Below are 24,166 nucleotides of genomic sequence, written 5' to 3'. Positions count from 1 at the left end.
CCCTCCAAGCCTGCACCGACCATGCTGCCCGACTGAACTAAAATCCTCTACGCTTCCGGGGACCATATACCTCTCTTCCCATCCTATTCACGTATTTGTCAAGACGCTCCTCAAAAGTCACTATTGTATCTGCTTCCATTACCTCTCCCGGCAGCAAGTTCTAGGCACCCACCACCCTGTGTAAAAATCTTGCCTCGTACACCTCCTTTAAATCTCGCACCTTAAATCTATGCCCCCTCAGAAAAAGCTTCTGACTATCCACTCTGTCCATGCCCCTCATAATCTTGTAGACTTCTATCAGGTCGCCCCTCAACCTCCATCGTTCCAGTGAGAACAAACCAAGTTTCTCCAACCTCTCCTCATAGCTAATACCCTCCATACCAGGCAACATCCTGGTAAATATTTTCTGTACCCTCTCCAAAGCCTCCACATCCTTCTGGTAGTGTGGCGACCAGAATTGAACTCTATATTCCAAGTGCGGCCTAACATGACTTGCCAATTTTTAAACAATGCCCCGACCGATGAAGGCAAGCATGCCGTATGCCTTCTTGACTACCTTCTCCACCTGCATTGCCACTTTCAGTGACCTGTATACCTGTACACCCAGATCTCTCTGCATATCAATATGCTTAAGGGTTCTGTCATTTACTGTATATTTCCTATCTGTATTAGACCTTCCAAAATGCATTACCTCACATTTGTCCAAATTAAACTCCATCTGCCATCTCTCTGCCCAAGTTTCCAACCAATCAATATCCTGCTGTATCCTCTGATGGTTCTCATCGCTATCTGCAAATCCACCAATCTTTGTGTCGTCCACAAACTTAGTAATCAAACCAGTTACATTTTCCTCCAAATCATTTATATTACAAACAGCAAAGTTCCCAGCACTGATTCCTAAGGAATGCCATTCGTCACAGCCCTCCATTCAGAAATGCACCCTTCCACTGCTACCCTCTGTCTTCTATGGCCGAGGCAGTTCTTTATCCACCTTGCCAGCTCACCTCTGATCCCATGCAACTGCACCTTCTGCACCAGTCTGCCATGAGGGACCTTGTCAAAGGCCTTACTGAAGTCCATGTAGACAACATCCACTGCCCTATCCTCATCAATCATCTTCATCACTTCCTCGAAAAACTCAATCAAGTTCGTGAGACACTATCTTCCCTTCACAAATCCATGTTGCCTCTTGCTAATACGTCCACTTATTTCCAAGTGGGAGTAAATCCTGTCTCGAAGAATTCTCTCCAATAATTTCCCTACCACTGACGCAGGGCTCACTGGCCTGTAATTACCTATGATTATTCTTGCTACCCTTCTTAAACAAAGGAACAACACTGGCTCTTCTTCAAACCTCTGGGACCTCCCCTGTAGCCAATGATACAACAGAGATTTCTCTCAAGGACCCAGCAATTTCCTCCCTTGCCTCTCAGTATTCTGGGGTATATCTCATCAAGCCCTGGGGACTTGTCTACCCTAATGTTTCTCAAGAATCTCAAAACCTCCTCCTTTTTGATCTCAACATGACTCAAAACAATCTACACACCCTTCCCCAGACTCATCATCCACCAAGTCTTTCTCTTTGGTGAATACTGACGCAAAGTTCTCATTAATTATCTCACCCATTTCCTCTGGCTCCACGCATAGATTCCCTCCCCTGTCCTCGAGTGGGCCAACCCTCTCCTTGGCTACCCGCTTGCCCTTTACATATAAAAAGCCTTGGGATTTCCTTAATCCTGCTGGCCAATGTTTGTTCATGACCCCTTTTAGCCTTCCTTACTCCTTGCTCAAGTTTCTTTCTACTTTCCTTGTATCCCACACTTGCTTCATGTGTTCCCAGCCTCCTAACCATAACAAATGCTTCCTTTTTCTCTTTGACTAGGCTCACGATTTCTCTCATTATCCAAAGTTCCCAAAACTTGCCATACTTATCCTTCATCCTTACAGAAATGTGCCAGTCCTGAATCCCTATCAGTTTACACTCGAAAGCCTCCCACATGCCAAATGTTGATCTACCTTCAAACATCTGCCCCCAATCTACATTCTTCAGTTCCTGCCTAATGTTGTTGTAATTAGCCTTCCCCCAATTTAGCACCTGAACTTGAGGACGACGCTCATCTTTAACTTAAACTTACTGAATTGTAGTCACTGTTCCCGAACTGCTTCCCTACTGAAAAGTCGACCACCTGGCCAGGCTCATTTCCCAATACCAGGTCCAGTATGGCCCCTTCCCTAGTTGGGCCATCTACATTATGTTTCAAGAAGCCGTCCTGGATGCTCCTTACAAACTCTGCCCCATCCACGCCCCTAGCATTAAATGAGTCCCAGTCAATATAGGGGGAAGTTAAAATCCCCCACCACAACAACCCTGTTACTTTTACACCTTGCCAAAATCTGCCTACATATCTGTCCCTGTATCTCCCACTGGCAGTTGGGCAGCCTATAGTAAACCCCCAACATTGTGACGACACCCTTCCTATTCCTGAGCTCTACCCATATTGCCTCGCTGTATGAGCCTTCCAAGGTGTCCTCCCGCAGTACAGCTGTGATATTCTCCTTAACCAGTAGTACTCCCCCACCCTTTTTACATCCCCCTCTATCCTGCCTGAAACATCTGTATCCTGGAATGTTAAGATGCCAATCCTGCCCTTCCCTTAACCAAGTCTCTGTAATATCATAGTTCCAAGTACTAATCCAAGCTCTAAGTTCATCTGCCTTACCCGTTATACTTCTCGCATTGAAACAAATGCACTTCAGTCCACCAGATCCTCTCTGATTAGCAATCACACCCTGCCTGCTCTTTCTCAGTCTTACTGGCCCTACTCTCTGGTTCCCCTTCAGTTAATTCCCCTTTGCTTTGGTTCCCAACCCCCTGCCAAAATTAGTTTAAATCTTCCCATGTGACACTAGCAAACCTCCTGACCAGAATATTTATGCCCTTCCAGTTTAGATGCAACCCGTCCTTCTTGTACAGGTCCCACCTGCCCCGGAATAAACCCCAATGGTCTAGATATCTGAAACCCTCTCTCCTACACCAGCTGTTTAGCCACGTGTTGAGCTGTACTATCTTCCTATTCCTAGCCTCACAGGCACGTGGCACAGGGAGTAATCCTGAGATTACAACCCTAGAGGTCCTGCTTTTTAATTTTCTACCCAACTCTCTAAACTGTTGCTGCAGGACCTCATCACTCTTCCTACCTATGTCGTTAATACCAATATGTATCACGACCTCTGGCTGTTCACCCTCTCCCTTCAGAATGCTTTCTGCCCGTCCAGAGACATCCTGGACCCTGGCACCAAGGAGGCAACATACCATCCTGGAGTCCCTTTCACATCCACAGAAACGCCCATCTGTATTCCTAACTATCGAGTCCCCTACAACTATTGCTCTAGTGCTCTTTGTCCCTCCCAACAGGGCCAGCTGTGGTGCCACTGCTTTGGTTGCTGCTGCTGTTATCTCCTCTCATTCTGTCTATATCCACAAAACAAAAAAGGAAAACATAATACGTTAGATGAACTCAGCAGGTCTGTCAGCATCTGTGGAGAGAAACACTTAACATCGAGTTCATTGACCCTTAAAACTATAACTTTAAGTTTGCACTGATGACATGATCTAGACAATTTACTATCCTCCAAGAAATGTTACTTTTTGCACATTTCCCCTGTATGTTGCAACACTCACTAATCTTATAGCTTGCAAATGTTTCAACTTTTAAAAAAAACTGCCCCAGCTGAACCACACACAAACAGGTTTACAAAGAAAATAGTGTGTTGACCGCAAGCTCGGATCAAATATCATTCTCTCAAGTACAGTTGCTAACTTTGTTGCTGCTTTAGCTTCTTACCACTAAACCTACCCAAGGTCCTATTAGATGCAATCATTTAGGTGCAAAGTTTCTAGATGAAACTAAGATGAGAAGAAATATGTTGCAGAGTAATATTCAGTTTTCCTTTTGTTCTTAGAAGAACTGAAATAAAGTGAACCCTTTATGGTGAATGAAAACCAGAATTAACTTTGCTTAATACACAGCATTAGATCTATGTCACAAATTTTAGTAGGACGTAGAAAGTTGAGAGATGAAATTCTGCAGACTTTCAAGAAAGTAATTCAAAATGAATCACATTATCTATAGCAATTACAGAAATTAAATATATTGTAATGCTATCTAGAGAGGGGCCAAAAGGTTACTTACAAATTTCAAGAAAATTCTGTTAACTTGATCACATAACATTAATCTAATGGCAATCATTGGTTTTAATTTTGCAAGCCAAGGGCAAGAATTGTCAGACCGATTAAGTGATTGGGCAAGATGGTGTCAGATGAAGTATAATGTGATATCATCCACTTTGGTGGGAAAAATTAAAAAGCAGAATGATTTAAAGGTGATGTAAATACATATTGGTGCGGGGCGGGGGGGGGGGGAAAGAGAGGGGAGGGGGAGAATTTAGGGGTCCTTGCACCACACAAATCAGAGTTAACTTGTGTGGTGTAAGTATTCTCTGCAGATACAATAAGCCATGAAGATGACAAATGGTATGTTAGCCTTCAATGCAAAGTGGTTGGACTTTAATAAAGAAATTTTGCTGCAATTATGTAGGGCTTTGATGCGACCACACCTGGAAATGCTGTGAACAGTTTTTGGTCTGCATACTTAAGATAGACAGACTTTGCTGGGGCTGCAGTGAGAATTTACTAGATTGATTTCAGAATTAAATAGCTGTTCTATGAGGATAGATTAAGTAGGATGGGTCTATATTCTCTGGAGTCTAGATGGAGAGATGATCTCATTGAAATGTAAAATTGTTAGAGGGCTCGATATACATAATCACCTTGGACTTGATCATTTCAGACAAAATGAGAAGTTTGTTCACTGAGGATTATGAATCTTTGGAATTCTCTATCCAACAGGGCGCTGCATTCTCAATTGAGAAGTATATTCAAAACTGAAATTCACAGTTTTTTGGGCATTGAGGACATCAAGGAATATTAGGATAAATTTGGAAAATGGAGTTGATGCAGATGCTCAACCAACCGTGAACTTATTGAATGGTGAGGCAGGCTCAAGGGACCTTATCACCTTATTGTTTACTGCACCTTTTATTTCTTATGTTCTTACACTGAAACTATTTTTGGTGTTGGCTGCAATGTAGAAAAGCCTGCATTATCACTGATGCAATATGTGCAACATGACTCAAGGTGCTACTTGGTGATATAGACAGTTGCATTACCACTAGTTGATTTATTTTCAGTAAACAAAATAAATTTAAACCCCTATTTGCAGTACAGACAATTCTAAACATCATCAGTGTTTCAATAATATAGAGATTCTCTTCCTCAGAAATCTACCTTCCTGGTTACAATGAGCACACCCAGAGTTAAACTAAATTTTTAATTAACTAAACTGAGGCCTGGCGTCTGCTCATTACCCACTCAGCAGAACACTATCTGGATCATCTTGTAATTGACACCACTCCCAGTACAAATCATTATGCTGAACATACACAGGAACCAATATGATGCTATCAGTTCTGAACAACAATGTTACTACATAGAATGTTTACTCTTATTCACTTGCTGAGGTAAGGGGGCTAGACCATTTTTGCAACATCTATGATAGTGCATTTGTCATCTCAAAAGTCAGCTGTTCCTTTCCACTTCCGTCAATATATACATTTAGTTTAGATGGAAAAAATTGGTAGTCAGAATAAGCTCAATCTTGCTTAGTATAAAAAGTGAAGATAACACATTTTGAATTCAAAAATATATACAAATCTAAACACCAGAACATACATGCAGTTTGAGAAATTCATCTTTTCTTTTATTTGTTCATGGGATGTGGGCATCTCTTGCAAAGTTATCATTTAGTATCCATTCCTAAATGCCTTTGAGAATGTGGGGATGAGTTACCTTCTTGAACTGCTGTAGTCCATGCAGGTACATACATTACGATGCTGTTAGGTAGAGAGTTCCATGATTTGACCATTATAGAGTTTATACAATTTAAAGTGAGGATGGTGCGTCTCACTGGGGAAATTGAGGTGCTGTTATCATGCACCTACTGCCTTTGTTCTTCTAGGTGAATTGGGGGGGGGGGGGGCGTTATGGATTTGGACGGTGTGGTTAGAGGAGCCTTGGGAGAGCTGCTGCAGTGCATCTTGTACATAGAACATACTGATGCATGTCATTGTGCAGCGGTTGATTGGATATCAGTGGTTGGTTGGATGTTAAGTAAACAGGCTGCTTTGTCCTGGATGGTGTTGATCTTTCGGAATGTTGGAGTGTCAAATGGGCACATGAAACAATCCTAGCTCAAAGATAAAAGCTGAGCATTACGCAGAATTAGTCCTTGCATCCCATCTGAACAAAATGAGTAGCTGGCACCCATCACACCCAAACAGGCAGCGCACCTGACTGAAGTGTTGAATTTTAGGCTGCCAGCCGCAGTTCCAAGAAATGCTTTGGAGTCAGGAGAGGCACTCTGTTTCTCTTGGCGCCAGATCAGTGAAAGAAAATAATTCATTTCTGCTTTCTCACAGCATTTTCTGGCTAGAATGCATTGACATCTAGAAAACAGATCAGGCCTGCTCTGCTAGGTGCCCCACCTTAACTTTTGTTTCACATGACCATCCTTTCAATTTTGGGTCAGACTTTTTCCAGGTATCCTTGGAGGTGCAGGACACTGGTCCCCAAAATTGGGAGTCATTGTGCTTGTAAAATAAGTATAACAAGGGCCAATTTCTATTTAATAATATATATTCCATGAACCAAATTGCCATTTCAAAAAGGATCAATAAGCAATTTCTCCTCCACTTTGGCAGTTGTACAGAAAAAATATGAAATACATTATGAAACGTGTACAAAAACCTGAATTATGGTTATACCATAGATGCACTTAGCACAGTCTATACAAATATATTTGATCTAGTGAACTGGTTAATCTTGCTGATTACACACAATATCAGTAGTGCACTGAATGATTGCTAAATTTTAGCAAAAAAAGGTACAGATTACTGCTTAATATTTGTATTGTGCTTACCTTTTCCATCTTTTGAATTACTTGGGGATAGTCTCTGATGAAGACATTTTCCACTACATCGCTTGTGAAACACGTCTGCCTGCAAGCAGGGCAACAGATAATGCCTGAGGTAGTCAGAGCAGCAAAAGACATCAAATCAACAACAGGAAATGAGATTAACCACACATATAGCAGTAACAAATTCAGTTCGATTTCTTAATTTAAAAAATGACCACCTCCAAAAAGGAAATTAATTTGCAATGCCGTGTCACAAATTTGTATCTAGGAAAATAAACTTGATGGGATATTAATTTTGATTGTATGTATTCAAAAGTTCAAATAAAGCTTATCAAAACAAAATCCAAATTATGATCTGAGTAATGCCTTAACCTTCCCAAGCAGTTTGCCACAGATGTATTAATTGAAGGTAGCAATAGTAAATAATCTTGACTGTTCCCAATAGACAGAGTATAAAGAGAGACAAAAGCAAAAATAATGTGGACGCTGGAAACTTGAAATGAAAACAGAAAATGTTGGATATATTCAACAGGTCAGACAACATTTAAGAGGAGAGAGAGAGAGTTAATTGTTTCATGTCAAAAACTTCCCATCCAAACTGGAAAATTTATGAAATACAATAGATTTTACCAGGCAACGTACCTGGACAGCACTAGGTCTCACACAGAATCAAACCACCAGTGGGGTGGGTATCCCCACCATCTGCCATCAGCACTCTCCAAAGGGGCTTGCTCGGTGGTCTCCCTGCATGGTGAGTCCCCCACCCACTAAATGCCAATGGTGGTGCAGTGAGACACTTATGTGGCAACATTAGAGCCTCAATTGCCCTCCAGTCACCCACCACCTTTCCCACCTCACAATCTCCCACCCAACCTATCGCGCTCCCCTTCCCCAACTGTCAACCTGCACCCCGCTGGGCTGGGGGACAAAAGGTCAAAAGATTTGGAGGTGCAAGGACAAGGAAAATGGTAATGCGGCAAGAAATTAAGAAGCGGGTGTGAGTGCCCAAAAGCAATACAAGGCATTAAAATAAAAAAAAAGGAAACAAAATAGCAGATGTTACAGTCTAAAATTGAACTCAGCTTCCAGGAAGGTGTAAAGTATCTCATAAAAAGATGAGGTGTTCTTGAGCTGCTGCTGAACTTTATTGAAAGGAGGCTGGGGACAGAGATGTCAGCAGGGAAGCAAGGTGAAGAATTAAAATGACAAAACTACAACCTTGGGGTCACATTTACAGACTGGACAGAGGTGTTGCACAAAGTAGTCACCCAATCTGTATTTTCTCTCCCCAATGTAGTGGTGCATTTGATGGCATCGTGCTAGAGGTAGCAGAAATAGTGGAGGATGATCCATTGAATATGGATGCTGGCAAGGAGGAAGGCGAGGAATATTTCACCAATCTCACAAAAAGGCAGGCATAGCTTGGTCTGTGGAGACAAGCGAGAGGAATCCAGATAATAGGAGGATACTGGAGATGAGCAAAATGCTGTGTGGGGGGGAGCAGGGAGAAGTAGCCAAAGAAGTAGACACAGAAGAAATGATCAGTTTCATGCCAAAATTCACTAAAGTGAGGATGCAAGGAGATGAAGTTGAAAACCTTCGCTTAAAGCAGAAATTCATGGTAGGAGAAGGGAAACAAGAGGATAATCGCAAAAGGTGAGATGGAGTCAGAGGGAAGTAAAGTGAAAGAAAGGTCCGGAGGGGCCTTGGTATCCATGAGTGGTTGAAGTTTGTGATCCTTTGCATCTTAAAAGAAAGAAGACCTTTGGTTAGTCACAAGATGAGACAAAGGATGAAATGAAACTTTGGACCAAAAGAGCCTTGAGACAGGGTGAGTCAGTGCCAGTGCTGTTGAAAACACAGGTTGAGTGTATGAATTTGGTGGCATATGGCATTCAGTGTGGATTTCAGGATGCAGCAAGAGCAGCAGTTTGAGGAGTAAGTAATGTCTAGGATTCATCTGTAATCATGGGTGGATCCGAAACATGAAGAACGAAATTTCATTCAAAACCTACATGGAAAAGACAAAGCCAGAGCCAGTTGCTGAGAAAGATGTTGAAGTGAAAGCAACTTTTAGTAGGGTGACAGTGGTTAGCACTGCACCAGGGACCCAGGTTAGATTCCAGCCTTGGGTGACTGTCTCCGTGAAGTTTGCACGTTCTCCCAGTGTCTGGTGGTTTTCCTCCTGGTACTCCGGTATCTTCCCACAATCCAAAGATGTGCATGTTAAATGCATTAGCCAAGCTAAATTGTCCCTTGTGTCCCAAGATGTGTGGGTTAGGAGGATTAGTGGGATAAACATGTGGGGTTACAGATTTAGAGCTTGGGTAAGATGTTCTGTCAGAGTCGGTGCAAACTCGAAGGGCCAAATAGCCTCCTTCCACACTGTAGTGATTCTATTCTAGATCTGATCAAACATGGGAAAGGAAATAGGAAGCAACAAAGATGAACAAGGTAAAAAAAGACAAATGGAAATCCCAAAGAGTAGGGATAGACATTTTCAAGGTGGGTGTTCAAGTGACAGTGAATTCATAGAATCATAGAAACCCTACAGTGCAGAAGGAGGCCATTTGGCCCATCGAGTCTGCACCGACCATAATCCCACCCAGGCCCTACCCCCACATATTTACCTGCTAATCCCTCTAACCTACGCATCTCAGGACTCTAAGGGGCAATTTTTAACCTGGCCAATCAACCTAACCCGCACATCTTTGGACTGTGGGAGGAAACCGGAGCACCCGGAGGAAACCCACGCAGACACGAGGAGAATGTGCAAACTCCACACAGACAGTGACCCGACCTGGGAATCGAACCTGGGACCCTGGAGCTGTGAAGCAGCAGTGCTAACCACTGTGCTACCGTGCCGCCCCTTAAATCCTAATTTTAAAAAAGGTGCTGGAAAACCAAAACGGAAAATGCCAGAAATAATCATCAGGTCTAGCAGCATCTATAGAGAGAGAGAATGGAAGATTTTTGGGATAAATGGGTCATTTTCGGAGTGACAACTGTAACTAGGGAAGTATCAGAGGCATCATTGTTGGGGTCTCAACTATTTACAATCTATATTAATGTCTTGGAAGAAAAAACTAAGTGCATTGTAACCAAATTTGCTAACAATACAAATATAGGAAGGAGAATAAGTTGTAAGGAGGGCACAGAGTCTGCAAAAAGTTATAGATAGGTTATGTGAATGGGCAAGATTTGGCAGATGGAGCAGAAATGTGGGAAAATTAGAGTTTGTACACTTAAATGATATTTTCCTTTTCTCAGCTAAGTGGAGAAAGACTGCAGAATACTGGGGTACACAGGAATCTGAAAGTCCTTGTTCAGGAATCACAAGGCAGCAAATGGAATGTTGGCCTTTATTGCAAGACAGATAGAGTATAACAGGAGGAAAATTCTGTTACAACTATACCTGGAGAAAATCACACCTGGAGTACTGTTCTGTTCTCCTTACTAAAGGAGTATATAGTTGCATTGAAAATTGTTCAGAGAAAATTCACTAGGTTGATTCCTGGCATGAAGGATTGCCTTTTGAGAAAAGCTTGAGCCTTTACTCATTGAAGTTTAGAAGAATGCTAGGTAGTCTTAATGAAACATACGAGATTCTGACTAGCATTTATATATGCGGCAAGGTAGCACAGTGGTTAGCACTACTGCTTCACAGCTCCATGGACCCGGGTTCGATTCCCGGCTTGGGTCACTGTCTGTGTGGAGTTTGCACATTCTCCTCGTGTCTGCGTGGGTTTCCTCCGAGTGCTCCGGTTTCCTCCCACAGTCCAAAGATGTGCGGGTTAGGTTGATTGGCCATGCTAAAATTGCCCCTTAGTGTCCTGAGATGCGTAGGTTAGAGGGATTAGTGGGTAAATATGTAGGGATATGGGGGTAGGGCCTGGGTGGGATTGTGGTCGGTGCAGACACGATGGGTCAAATAGCCTCTTTCTGCACTGTAGGGTTTCTAAGATCCTCCTTAGGTTTTCCCCGAGAAGGCTATTTACTGAATGGCTACAGCAGTGATGATACTCCCACATTGCTATTAAATAGGAACCTCTGGATTTTGATCAAATAACAATGAAAGAACAGTGATGCATGTTCAAGTCAGGATGTGTGACTTGGAAGTAATGATGTTCCCAGCATCCATCTGCTACGGCCCATGGGCCACATCCGGCCCGCAGCAGGCCGAATCCGGATTGAAGTTTGGAGACCGCTGTTCTGGACGATAGAAACTGTGGGTCTGGGAGGTGCTGCTGAAGAAGCATGAGCAAGTTGCTACTGTGCATCTAGTAGATAGTGTCAATTGCTACCATGGCACACATAGTAGAGGAAATAGATAGTCAATGGGTAGGATGCTCATTAAGCGGAGTGCTTTATTTTGGGTGGAGTTGAACTTCTTAAGGGCGGTTGAAGCTGCCTTCTTACAGGCAAGTGAAGTGTATATAGTCTCTCGCAAATAGCCAGGTAACTTCTCACTGCCTTCTGTTAACTGAAATCTGAGACTAGTCATCCTAACACTTTGTCTAAATATTTTAATTTTCATAAAAAATGTCACAATCACCGAGGTTAAAATGAGGTACAAGATGTGTAGGAAAAGGCCTAGCTCCAACTATGAACTCAGCATGATGCCTCCGCTGCTGAGCTTGCAGCCTGCCTGTGTCCAACACATCATCACAGTGCAGGACAACCTGGGTTGCAATATCAGATACTTCAAGAACCTAAATCTGCTCTTTCAGTTCTTACCGGCCAAGATCCATGAGCTGGAGTAATAATGGACTGGTGAGTACATAAAACACATTTCTACTAAGTATGTTAAAAAGCACAGGTTTTCATATTTATCTGGTCTATTATGTAATACACATTTAATAATTTTGCACTGAATGTTACAACACTGCTTTATTGCTATTATGTTTTTGTTGGTATCTGGAGCGGTGTTAATTTTTTTTAAGTGTTAAAATAGGATCATATTGGAAAATAGTTTGGGAAGTGCTGCCATAGGTCATATTAACCTAAATTAGAAATGCATAAAACTAATCTCGATATAAACTGGTGTATAATGATTTTCACTGTACAGTACATTTGGTACCAAACAGTTTAGTGGTTTTAGCTGGTGCAATTCCAAATAGCTTTGACCCAGTTATAGTTTTGGATATTTTATTTTTATCTATACAAGATCAGGAGTCAAAACTCATTTAAATCATTTTACTTCTTTCTAAAGACTCAGATTTAATTACACATCAATGATCTTTGCTGAAAATGCTGAATACGCAAGTCATTTTTTTGTTTCTAATTGCCTTAATTTGTAGGTCTGCGGCCACAATCATCCTGTGTGGGGGCGTGAAGGCCAGTGGCTATACACCATCTATAAGAATGCTGTTTTCCACAATCTTGTACATTCATTTATTGTCAACAGTGAATTAAACCATTTGATGTAAAGTAGAAAGGAATTAGACAAATTAAACAGCTTTTAGCAACAGGATCCATTGTTAATCATGGTTGAGTTTATGTTGCTGGTAAATATATTAAAAAGAGCACATCAAACTAAAGCACAAGTTGAATTTCAGAGAACCACGGCCTCAGATTTTTGAATGAACAGTTTGCAATTAATAAGCCTCAAGGAAATGTGGAATAGAAGAACTTTTGAAATGCTGAAAAAAGACATGTTGTTGAAGCTTTTCATTGTGTACTCATCAGGACAGAATTTGGGAGCAATCATTTTAATTTTGGCATTCCTAATAAATACAAGATGAAAAGCTTCAACAACAGGTCTCTTTTTCTCCAGCAATACCTAAACATTGTACTACCAAGTGACAAGAAGAATATTCCTTCTTGCATTGAGCAGCAAAACTATGGGATCAAAAAGAGTCAAGGATAGGTCGCAAGATACTGGCAAATCCATTCCAGTGGTTGTCACATTCCAGATAAAAGATATACTCAACGTCTACCCTAAATTTCTTCTGACATCTTACTACCCTAGCAGATTGTAAAATACTGCTCTGTCCCATTAAATGCCTTCCATAACTCTACAAAGTTCCCTTAAAGACTTCTCTTTTCGCAACAGGTGTCTCATCTCATTGAACCATCCCTCACAGCTTTGCTGTGACAGCAAAGCTGTCCCCGTCTGCACAATCTTTTGGATCTGCATAGGTTTATGAAGTCATGATTACCTGAACTGCATTAAAATATCGTGTGCTATAGCCAGGGCCTCAGTATGATCTCTGTGAACTTGAGCACAAACAAAACTCAGCATTCTACTTAAACACAAGTTCTGGCATAAGGTTATCGATCTGAAGCACGAACTGTTTTTCTCACTTCAGATGCCAACTGACCTGCATTTTTCAAACTTTTTTGTTTTTATTCCAGCACTTTTGTTGCTTAGTTTAATGTAAACTGTCATAATTTAGATGCAAAGAGCAATAGGTTAAGAAACATTTCAAAGTCTCTTGCACTCGTATCCTACCCATGAAGTATGCAAACACATTTTTAAAAAAAATAGCCATACTCTTTAACCCAGAGAGATAGGAGTGTACCTATGTCCATCAAATTTCAAAAGGTCGGCGCAACATCGAGGGCCAAAGGGCCTGTACTGCGCTGTAATGTTCTATGTTCTAAGCCTGTGACAGAGAATTGCCATATGAATTTTAAATGGCAGTGAATGGCGTTTTCAGGCAAACATAGGTAGCTAATCTGCACGAGTAATTGCAAATCAGATCTGAGGCATTCAAGTCAGACAACCCTAACCTATACAATAAAGCCAGATATGATCTATCAAAGATGCCAAAAGACAGTACCAGACCAAGCTAGAAACTCAGGCTAGCCACACAGACTCTCTCCAACTATGGCAAGACATAAAAGGCTACAAGATGAAGGCAGGTAAAATCGCCTGCTCCAATGCACCCCACCCTGATGAGCTCAATGCAGTCAACAACACCTCCTCCACGATCATCCTCAACACTGGTGCTCCACAAGGTTGTGTCCTCAGCCCCTTACTATACTCCTTATACACCTTTGACTCTATGGCCAAATTCCCCTTCAACTCGATTTTCAAGTTTGGTGATGACACCACCGTTGTGGGTCGGATCTCAAACAATGATGAGACACAGTACAGGAAAGAGATAGAGGTAGAGATAGAGAATCTGGTGAACTGGTGCGACGACAATAATCTCTCCCTCAATGTCAACAAAACGAAGGAGATAGTCATCGACTTCAGGAAGCCTAGTGGAGGATAGGGCCCTGTCTACATCAATGGGGCCGAAATAGAAATGGCCAGGAGCTTCAATTTTTTTAGGTATCTAGATTACCAACAACCTGTCCTGGTCCTCCCCCATGCCAACACTATTAGTTAAGAAAGCCCACCAATGCCTCTACTTTCTCAGAAGACTAAGGAAATTTGACATGTCTGCCACAATTCTCACCACCTTCTACAGATGCACCTTAGAAAGCATTCTTTCTGGTTGCATCACAGCTTGGTATGGCTCCTGCTCTGTCCGAGACCGCAAGAAACTACAAATGATCATGAATGAAGCCCAGACCATCACTCAAACCAGCCTCCCATCTAGTGACACTGTCTACACTTCCCACTGCCTCGGAAAAGCAGCTAGCATAATCAAGGACTCCACACACCCCGGACATACTCTCTTCCACCTTCTTCCGTCAAGAAAAAGATACAAAAGTCTGAGATCATGTACCAACCGACTCAAGAACAGCCTCTTCCCTGCTTTTGAATGGACCTACCTCGCATTAAGTTGATTTTTCTCTACACCCTAGCTATAACACTACATTCTGCACTCTCTCCTTTCCTTCGTCTGTATAGCGTGCAAAACAATACTTTTCACTGTATACTAATACATGTGACAATAATAAAATCAAAAAATAATTTTCATTGTTATCTTAATGATCAAGAACACTGTCAAAAATTCATCCATATTTGATTAATTTTCTTAAACTTCAATGCGTATGTTTTGAGTACTGAAGACCAGCCTAAATCAAGAATGCTGTAGAAGATAGATTTGGTTCAAAATATGAGGCAACTCACCTTGGAGTCACTTCACCCTCAAAAGAAAACAAGCTTTTGTTTCTCTTTCCTTCCATCCCCAGAGGAGAAGGTCCCTAATTGATTTAAACTGCCAAGCACAGCATTCTCCGAGCAGTCAGCAGGTACAAACAGCAGAGCAAAAATTAACTATAAAATACAAGGGTGTATTACCACAATCTTCCTGACCAAAGCATAACCATACTTCATACTCCATAATGGTGCCTCCACCAGACAGAGCTGCAAAGCTGCAGCAGCAGTTGTTTACCTCCATCCATTTCAAAGTTTGTCTAAAGTCAGAGAGAGAACAGAGACAAGTGCTCATTATCAGGGCACAAATTATAAAATGACCACTTGTGCCTTACGGTTATGTCTATCATCTCACTGCTGTCAAAATCTAAAAAAGTTTAGAGAAAATGCCGCAAAAACAATTGGCTACTTAAATATCCAGACAGCAATGCAATTCAATAAGTATATATTTCAGCTGGGCATTTCATAGAATCATAGAAACCCTACAGTACAGAGAGAGGCCCTTCGGCCCATCGAGTCTGCACCGACCACAATCCCACCCAGGCCCTACCCCCATATCCCTACACATTTACCCACTAATCCCTCTAACCTACACATCTCAGGGCACTAAGAGCAATTTTAGCATGGCCAATCAACCTGACCCGCACATCTTTGGACTGTGGGAGGAAACCAGAGCACCCGGAGGAAACCCATGCAGACACGAGGAGAATGTGGAAACTCCACGCAGACAGTGACCCAAGCTGGGAATCGAACCCAGGAGCTGTGAAGTAGTAGTGCTAACCACTGTACTACCGTGCCGCCCAGTAGTTGTATTGGTCAACTACGAACACACGTTACCAGAGCAATTTTTGCTCTGGAGAGCTTATTTGTAGCCATATAAAACAAATGAAAAATAAATTATATTTTGTCACATTAGATTTGAATCCAAGTATATAATCGATGGAATGAAAAGCTGCCTCTACCAGCTTTAATTATCCTATGTGAAATGGGCTTGAACAGCCTCAACAAATCACAGTGGGCATAAATTCATAGCATAAAAGAGTCTATAAATTAATAATGAGTGCCAGGCAGGCCAAATGGATGGCGTGTGTGGGAATTGTAAATTCACACCTTGTGCAGTCAGAAAATTCCTTTAAATTATGGCAGATTATTATAGAGAAGCAGACGGAGCTTTTGCTGAAAGTAATCTGTTCATTACCCAACATGGGAGGAAGTAGTTTTGATCCAGTCTGCTGATCAGCACAAAACAAACCACTTCCAAAGAGATTACAAGAGCTAAATTCCAGTAAATTTTTCAGATCAAAGAATTGTCAAACAGGAGTACAATATAAAGGGAAAGACTCTTAGTACTGTGGAGGATCAGAAGGACCTTGGGGTCCGGGTCCATAGGACTCTGAAATCGGCCCCGCAGTTGGAGGAGGTGGTTAAGAAGGCGTATGGTGTGCTGGCCTTTATCAATCGAGGGATTGAGTTTAGGAGTCTGGGGATAATGATGCAGCTATATAAGACCCTCGTCAGACCCCACTTGGAGTACTGTGCTCAGTTCTGGTCGCCTCACTATAGGAAGGATGTGGAAAAGATTGAAAAGGTACAGAGGAGATTTACAAGGATGTTGCCTGGATTGAGTGGCATGCCTTATGAGGATAGGCTGAGGGAGCTCGGTCTTTTCTCCTTGGAGAGACGAAGGATGAGAGGAAACCTAATAGAGGTGTATAAGATGTTGACAGGCATAGATCGGGTGGACTCTCAGAGGCTTTTTCCCAGGGTGGAAATGTCTGCAACGAGAGGACACAGGTTTAAGGTGCTGGGGGGTAGGTACAGGGGAGATGTTAGGGGTAAGTTTTTCACACAAAGGGTGGTGGGTGAGTGGAATCGACTGCCGTCAGTGGTGGAGGAGGCAAACTCAATAGGGTCTTTTAAGAGACTCCTGGATGAGTACATGGAGCTTAATAGGATGGAGGGTTATAGGTAGGTCTAGAAGGTAGGGATGTGTTCGGCACAACTTGTGGGCCGAAGGGCCTGTTTGTGCTGTAGTTTTTCTATGTTCTATCTAATTTTTCAACAGATAATTTTTTTCCTTTTCAGATGAGGAACTGGGCGAGGAGTAACTTTAGATCCACAATTGTGGGAATTCCATAAAGGTAGGCATCTCTTCGACTCCACAACCGCTACTTCATGAGAGATAATTATTTTTTTTATCCATTCGAGAGACGTGGGCATCGCTGGCTGTATGAGCATTCATTGCCATCTGAATTGCCCTGGAAAAGGTGGTGGTGAGCTGCCTTCTGGAAACGCTGCAGTCCATGTGGTGTAGGTATATCCACAGTGCTGTTAGGGAGGCAGTTCCACAATTTTGATCCAGCAACAGTGAAAGAACAGCAATGTGTAGTCCATGTTATAGTAATGTCAAATATAGTAATCCTAAAAAAAAATGGACAATCGACTTTTAAATCTGTGCTAGAAAGCAACATTTTTAACTGGGATGACTGGCAAGTTAAAATCATTCTAGCTCAACAAGTCATGTTGGATTATCACCAAAGTTCCTTTAGGGACCAATAACATTCAGGATAGTAACAGTTTTTAAATGCTCAAATGAAAACAAACAAACAAACAATGGAAATACTCAGCAATTCTGGTGAGAGAAAAAGAGTTAACTTTTCAAGTCTGACCTTTCATCAAAATGGAGTTGCAGAGTTCCATGGCATTATTTTGAAGGGAGCAGAGAAATGTTCCCTGAAGGCCTGGCCATTTTCTATGCCTCAGCCAACAGTCACAAGAGAGAGAGAGATAATCTGGCCATTATTATACTACAGTATAATAGGATCTTGCTCTGCTCATTTCCTACATAATAGTGGTTACACTTTAAAGTATTTCATTGGCTGTAAAGGACTTTGGGACATCCTGTGATTATGAAAAGCACTACATCAGTGCTTTCTTTCCTTACAAAATTACTTTCCAGACACAGCCCAACACCTCTTCCAGTGTGGCAGACAACCAGATTGTAACCTGCTTCACAAATTACATTTCAGCTTTCATGTTGATGCACACCTGAAACTGCTATTGGCATTAAAGCAATTTTAGAACAAGAGCAAAACAATGAAAAATATGGAAGGGCATATCAAAATCATTAGGGTCAGCTGTTCTTCATTTTCTAATTTTAATTCTGTTTCCAATGGTCATTTGAAGAGTTAAAAACAATTCAGCAAATTAGATTTTCAAACTTAAATTTTTTTTAAAAATCACAGAAATCATGGTCGAAAACACCCAAGTCTATTTCTTCAAGCGGTGTCTCAAGCAGAAAGCCCTTGTCACAGGTTCTCTTTCAAATGTCATCAACGTGCGCTGTCATTTTTCAATCATCCCTTCTTCCAGCAATACACACAACATCCCCCCCACCCTTCTTCCAATTGTTAACGGATTCTAAATTATTTTACTCCATGCCCTGCAACTCCAGTATAGCCGGTCTTCAAACAAATATTAGCTTGAAGCTTTAACAAAATAATTGATGGGTTAAAATAACATTTTCAATGTAAATCGTAGTTAGGATAGAAATAGGTCACCCCTCATGCAAGATCATTTCCAGACAAGTGATCTCCAACTGGGCCAAGTTCCAAATCGTTTTGGACATAGACTAGAGTCAGCTTTCGCCATAATGCTAGCCTTGTACTCATGAGGCTCAGTATTGACTCAACAAATGTTCCAAAAAGATGAAATAGCAAAGAGCTGTTAATACGAATTCACCAATTCACACACATTTGTTAGAATTGAGATTGTAATTTTAATACCAACCGGAAAAAACATCAGTATTCTTTTCTGCTACTGGAACATGGTGAAAAAACACCACTGAATAATATGGTTATAGTCCAGTAGCGTAAAGTATCATTGCAACAGATAGGCATTCATGTCAATCAGGTATCAAATTAGTGAATTGCAGTCAGAATATATGATACTTGCTCTACCAAATTAGTATGGCTGCCATTTTTGCACTGATCAAGCCATGTTTTTTAGTTTATTTATTAGTGTCACAAGTAAGCTTATATTAAGACTGTGTTGAAGTTAGTGAAAATCCCCTAGTCACCACAGTCTGGCACCTGTTTGGGTACACTGAGGGAAAATTTAGCATGGCCAATGCATCTAACCAGCACATCTTTCGCACTGTGGGAGGAAACCGGAGCACCTATACAGAGGGTGGGGAGTGTCTGGAACAAGCTGCCAGAGATAGTAGTAGGGCGGGTGAAATTTTGCCTTTTAAAAAGCATTTAGACAGTTACATGGGTAAGATGGGTATAGGGGGATATGGGCCAAATGCAGGCAATTGGGATTAGCTTAGGGGTTTAAAAAAAGGGCAGCATGGACAGGTTGGGCCGAAGGGCCCGTTTCCATGCTGTAACCCTCTGACTCACCCTGGAGGAAACCCACGCAGACATGGGGAGAACATGCAAACTCCTCACAGACTGTCACTCAAGCCGAGAATCGAGCCAGGGTCCCTGGCACTGCAAGGCAGCAGTACTAACCACTGTGCCAGCCACATATTTGTTTAGGCTTTCTTTTTAACCCCAAATGCTGAGTATATCATTTCTCATGACAGTATCTTCTTGCTTCCATAGATAACTGGGTACTCCTCCCTTTGATAATTCACCTTAGTATGGCACCAATGCCACTGATGGATATTTCATGTGGACTGCTGACTAGGGCTGTGTATAGCATCATAAATACTTTTAGCATCAAACATTGTTGTCCACCTTGTTCAGTTTTGTCCTGTCGACAAAATCTATTAATGGTGTTCATAAGCGAAAGAGAACCTGCACAATACTTGGCTAATCAGCATGTCTGTTTCTTGGTCTTCATTTCTTGGGCCTACCTTTGCCAACTGATGGATCCATTTCCTTCCATCCACATTAATTTAGGTATAGTGCCATCGATAAAGATAGTGTCAAACTAAAGTTAGAGAATTTTGGGGTGGCGTGGGGTTGCTGTGGAGAATGAGGGAATAGTTAGATGGGAATCAATGTTCCCCATAAGATGTATGACTGCCCATAGGTCACCACACAGGCCACACACAAGTTGGCCCCTTTAAGTTATTCTACATATTCAGCCGGGCAAAAAAAGAGGCTGATCACCCAAATAAAACACCCATGCATGCCAAACAAAAATTGAAGGGAACGCTGGTGGTGAGATCTACTCCCTCCAACTGACGATGCACACATGAATCATCTACACCATCCATTTAAAACTTGTTTTTTTCATATATTCACTAATCTTCTCATTTGATATTGTACCTTCCCCCTCAAACCAAACTTTCCACTTCTCTACATGTCCAGACCCAATTCCTTCCAACTCCAAGAAATAATTTTCTATCATATTGAAAACTCATGCCAAAAACGAGAGATTTAGTTCAACATTCCATATTTCATTGTATTAAAGTCAGTACAAGATCAAGATCACCAAGCAAAAATGCAGTCAAAATGCCAGCAGGTTTTCTTGTCCTATTTATAATTCTCAAGACAGAAAGTCAAATGCCTCTGGAAATCCTTTGACATCATGTTTTTGAAATAAAATTGAATTTACTGAGATAATCGTACCAGATCATGGGAGTCAACCTTTCATCCTGAACTGTTTTCACTTCAAGTTGTTCTGCTAATACTGTACGCTGGTACATCTTTTGTCGAGCAAGTCTCTGCATGGCAACACAAATGTTAATCCTTAAACTAACAATGTTTTTTTCCTTAAGCCTGCCCTGATCATCTGTATGCTTAAGCACACATTTATCCTTTCCTTATGCTGCCACTCAAGCTCATTGTGTACCCTTCGATTCATCGTTGTATGTTTCTTCTTGTTTAACTGAATGGCAGCTAATTTTATCTGAGGCATTACAAAAGCAAAATGCTGCAAATGTTGGAAACCTAAAATAAAATAATGCTGGAAATGCTAAATAGGCCAGGTAGCAACAGGTGATGTTCCAGGTTGATGGCCTTTCATCAGAAATCTTAAGCAAGTACAAAGGCAGAGAATAGAGGAGGGTGAGAAAGAACAAAAGTGAATGTCTGTGATTTGGTGGACAACAGTAGCGATTAAATGACAAAAGGGATGATGGTGCAAGACAAAAAAGGAAAATAAATGATGCAGGAAACAAAAGATTGATCCAGAGAAGTTGTCAATGAGAACTGCAGAATCATCAAAAAAGGATTCAAAATTGATAAACAAAGTGGAGAGGGCTACTAATTGTGTAACCGAGAGATGAGCTGCTGCTCCTCAAGCTAATGTTCAGTTTCACCAGAATAGTATAGGTTCAGCCCAAAGAGATCAGAGAAGGGTTATGGCAGAGAAATAAAATGACAGGCAACAATCACAGACAAATTCTAATCATAGATCTTCCATTTTGTTCTTTGTCCTCATTTTCCCTGCTTTTGTACTTGCTTAAAACCTCTTACATCTCTTATTTTTTTCTAGTTCTGGTTAAAGGTAACCTAAAATGTTAATGTATTTTTCTCTCCACAGATGGTGTCTAATTTGCTGAGTACTCCCAGCATATTCTTTTTAAATTCATGGTCTATGAGCTATGTTGGTCCTACTTCAGCTATCCATTATGATCTATTGCAGATCCTTTCGTCATGCCCACATAAAATACTGCCAGATATTTTAAAGACACCGTTTCCTTCCATATTTGTTCCTGTAGCCATCTCATCTCTTAAGCAAAAATATGTTTGTGTTCTGTTTGCACTTTAGTCACGATAGTGAAAAAAAACAGAACATTCAGTTTTTTGCCACAAGGGGTTCTACTGAGATTATGTTGAAAGCAAACGGTCAGAACAGAGTAGAGGGAGATTTGCTTCACGTGTGACTATGACAAAACTGACCCAGAATATATTTATTTACGGGCACTTTGAGTGACAATGATAAATTACACAAAAACAGAAAATAGGAGTAGGCCATCCGGCCCTTCAAGCCAGCTCCACTATTCATTAGGATCATGACTGATCATCCATTCAACTCATGCTTCCCCCCCCCCCCCCGCCCATATATCCTCTGATCCTTTAACCCAAAAGCAATATCTAACTCCTTCTTGAAAACATAATGTTTTGGCCTCAACTGCTTCCTGTAATAGAGAATTCCACAGGCTCACCACTCTCAGTAAAGAAATTTCTTCTCATCTCAGTCCTAAATGGGCCTCGTGGCTGCAGTCAGCTCCCACAATGACAACTACAGAGGACCACACTTACCAGAGAGTGATCCTCCACCCTGCTCCTCGATTGGTTCCCTGGGTCATGTGACCCTTACCCTACCACGATTAATCAGTTACCCTCCAATCAACAACAACTGTTCTAGAGTCTATAGAATCTTGGAAGATGACCATCAATGCATCCATTATTTCTCGGATTACTTCCTTAAGTACTCTGGAACGTAGATTATCATGCCCTGGGGATTTATTGGTCTGTGGGAAGGGAAGGGAAGGGAATCCCTCTGGCCCTAATTAAAAGTGATTTCTCCTGCAAGAAACTGGAGAATTTAGTATATACGACTTTAGCTAGCCGTGCATCATGCAAACTTCATTGCATGCCTTGCCCCGATCGGTCCTTTCCATTATTTCTAGCTAGGACATCAAAGGGGTCTTCTGACACCTGCAGTTTCTTAGAGATAGGGGGATCCCTTCTGTAGAATAGAATGCTGCTGTGATTTGGAAACCTTGTGTTCAGGAGATATGGAGATGGGGTATGGAGATTAAACTGAGCCTGCCACTTCAAAGTTTCCACAGTACAAAGATTTTGATCAAAATTACCCGAAATCACGATGCCAAGAGTGACCTTTACATTTCCCAGGGCTGAAAGGGGTAGACCAGCCACAAGACCTCCATCTCGGTGGGGGGGGGGGGGGGGGGGCAAATCAGCAGATTGCATAATTGGGCGGGAACGTGATTGGGACTGGGCAGGTGAATGTCGACGGGTTTGCTGCCCAGTGGGAATCCCGAATGCCTCATTCAGCAGGACATTAGGATTCCCACCAGCAGCAAATAGGGCTAGTGAATTCCACCCCTCTTACTCAATTTTAAAAAAAGTTCTATCATCCCCTTTTATATAATGTTGTCAGTTATTAGGAGAATGAAATCTCACTGAATAAAGCATTTTGGTCAATTCATTCAAGGAATGTGACCATCACTAGGGAAGCCAATATTTATTTCCCATCTCGAATTGTCCTCAAGAAGGTGGTGGTGAGCCATCTTCTTGAACTACTGCTGCTGTGCATGTAGATACTCCTACAGTGCAGCTGGCAGAGATTTCCAGGATTTTAACCCAGTAACAGTAAAGGAACGGTACCTTATTTCCAACTCAAGATGGTGCACTGGTGGTGGTGGGAGTGAATATTTAAGATGGTGGATGGAACACCAATTAAGCTGGTTGCTTGGTCCTGGATGGTGTCCAGCTTCTTTGTTGGGCTTGCACTCATGCACGCAAGTAGAGTATCCCATCACATTCCTGACTTCTGTCTTAGACAGTGGAAGACTTTGGGGAAATCAGGAGATGTGTTACTCACTGTAAAATATTTAATTTCTGACCTGCTTAGACTTAGATTGTTAGTGAGGGGATCAAGGCTAGCTGGTTAGACTCTCTCTTCTTGGAGAAGGTCAATCATTGCCTAACACTTAGGTGAATTGTTCGAATGTGGCCGACGGCTGGATGATGTCCAGGTCTTTCTGCATGCAGGCACAAATATTCACAATGCGGTCATCAGCAAACAGCCCATTTCTGACATGATGATGGAAGGGTACTGAAGATGGAGGAACACAAGCAGCAATGTCCTGGGATAAAATGATTGGCCTCTAACATCAACAACCTTTACACTAGATTTTTACCCATTCCCATTGATTTCAGTTTTGCTCGGGCTCCTTGATGCTACATTAAGTCAAATGCTGCCTTGATGTCAAGGATTTTCACTTTCACCTAATCTTTTGTTCATGCTCGTAGCACAAGCTGTAATGTGATCTGGAACAGAATAGTCCTGATGGAACCCAAGCTGAGCATCATTGAGCAGGTTACATGTCTTTTGTTCATTCAAGGTCCTTATAGCCACATGTATTGAT

At 41.7% G+C, this 24,166-nt stretch overlaps 1 protein-coding gene across 3 annotated transcripts in view; it reads right to left on the bottom strand.

The window, feature by feature from the left end:
* trim66 (tripartite motif containing 66) overlaps positions 1–24,166 on the bottom strand; it is a 201,947-nt gene that overhangs the window by 78,933 nt on the left and 98,848 nt on the right. For 2 of the 3 annotated variants that reach the window (XM_078220730.1, XM_078220729.1), the window contains one exon: positions 7,038–7,141. In XM_078220730.1, coding sequence (XP_078076856.1) covers positions 7,038–7,141 — 104 coding nt within the window. Of the gene's footprint in view, positions 1–7,037; positions 7,142–19,951; positions 20,041–24,166 lie in introns of those variants that run through there. The other variant, XM_078220731.1, reaches the window with a different exon arrangement.

The sequence above is a fragment of the Mustelus asterias genome, chromosome 9, assembly GCF_964213995.1.
Source record: "Mustelus asterias chromosome 9, sMusAst1.hap1.1, whole genome shotgun sequence".
Taxonomy (NCBI): Eukaryota; Metazoa; Chordata; class Chondrichthyes; order Carcharhiniformes; family Triakidae; genus Mustelus; species Mustelus asterias.
Note: the sequence above shows the minus strand (reverse complement) of the source record. Positions and strands in the feature narration are given on the sequence as shown.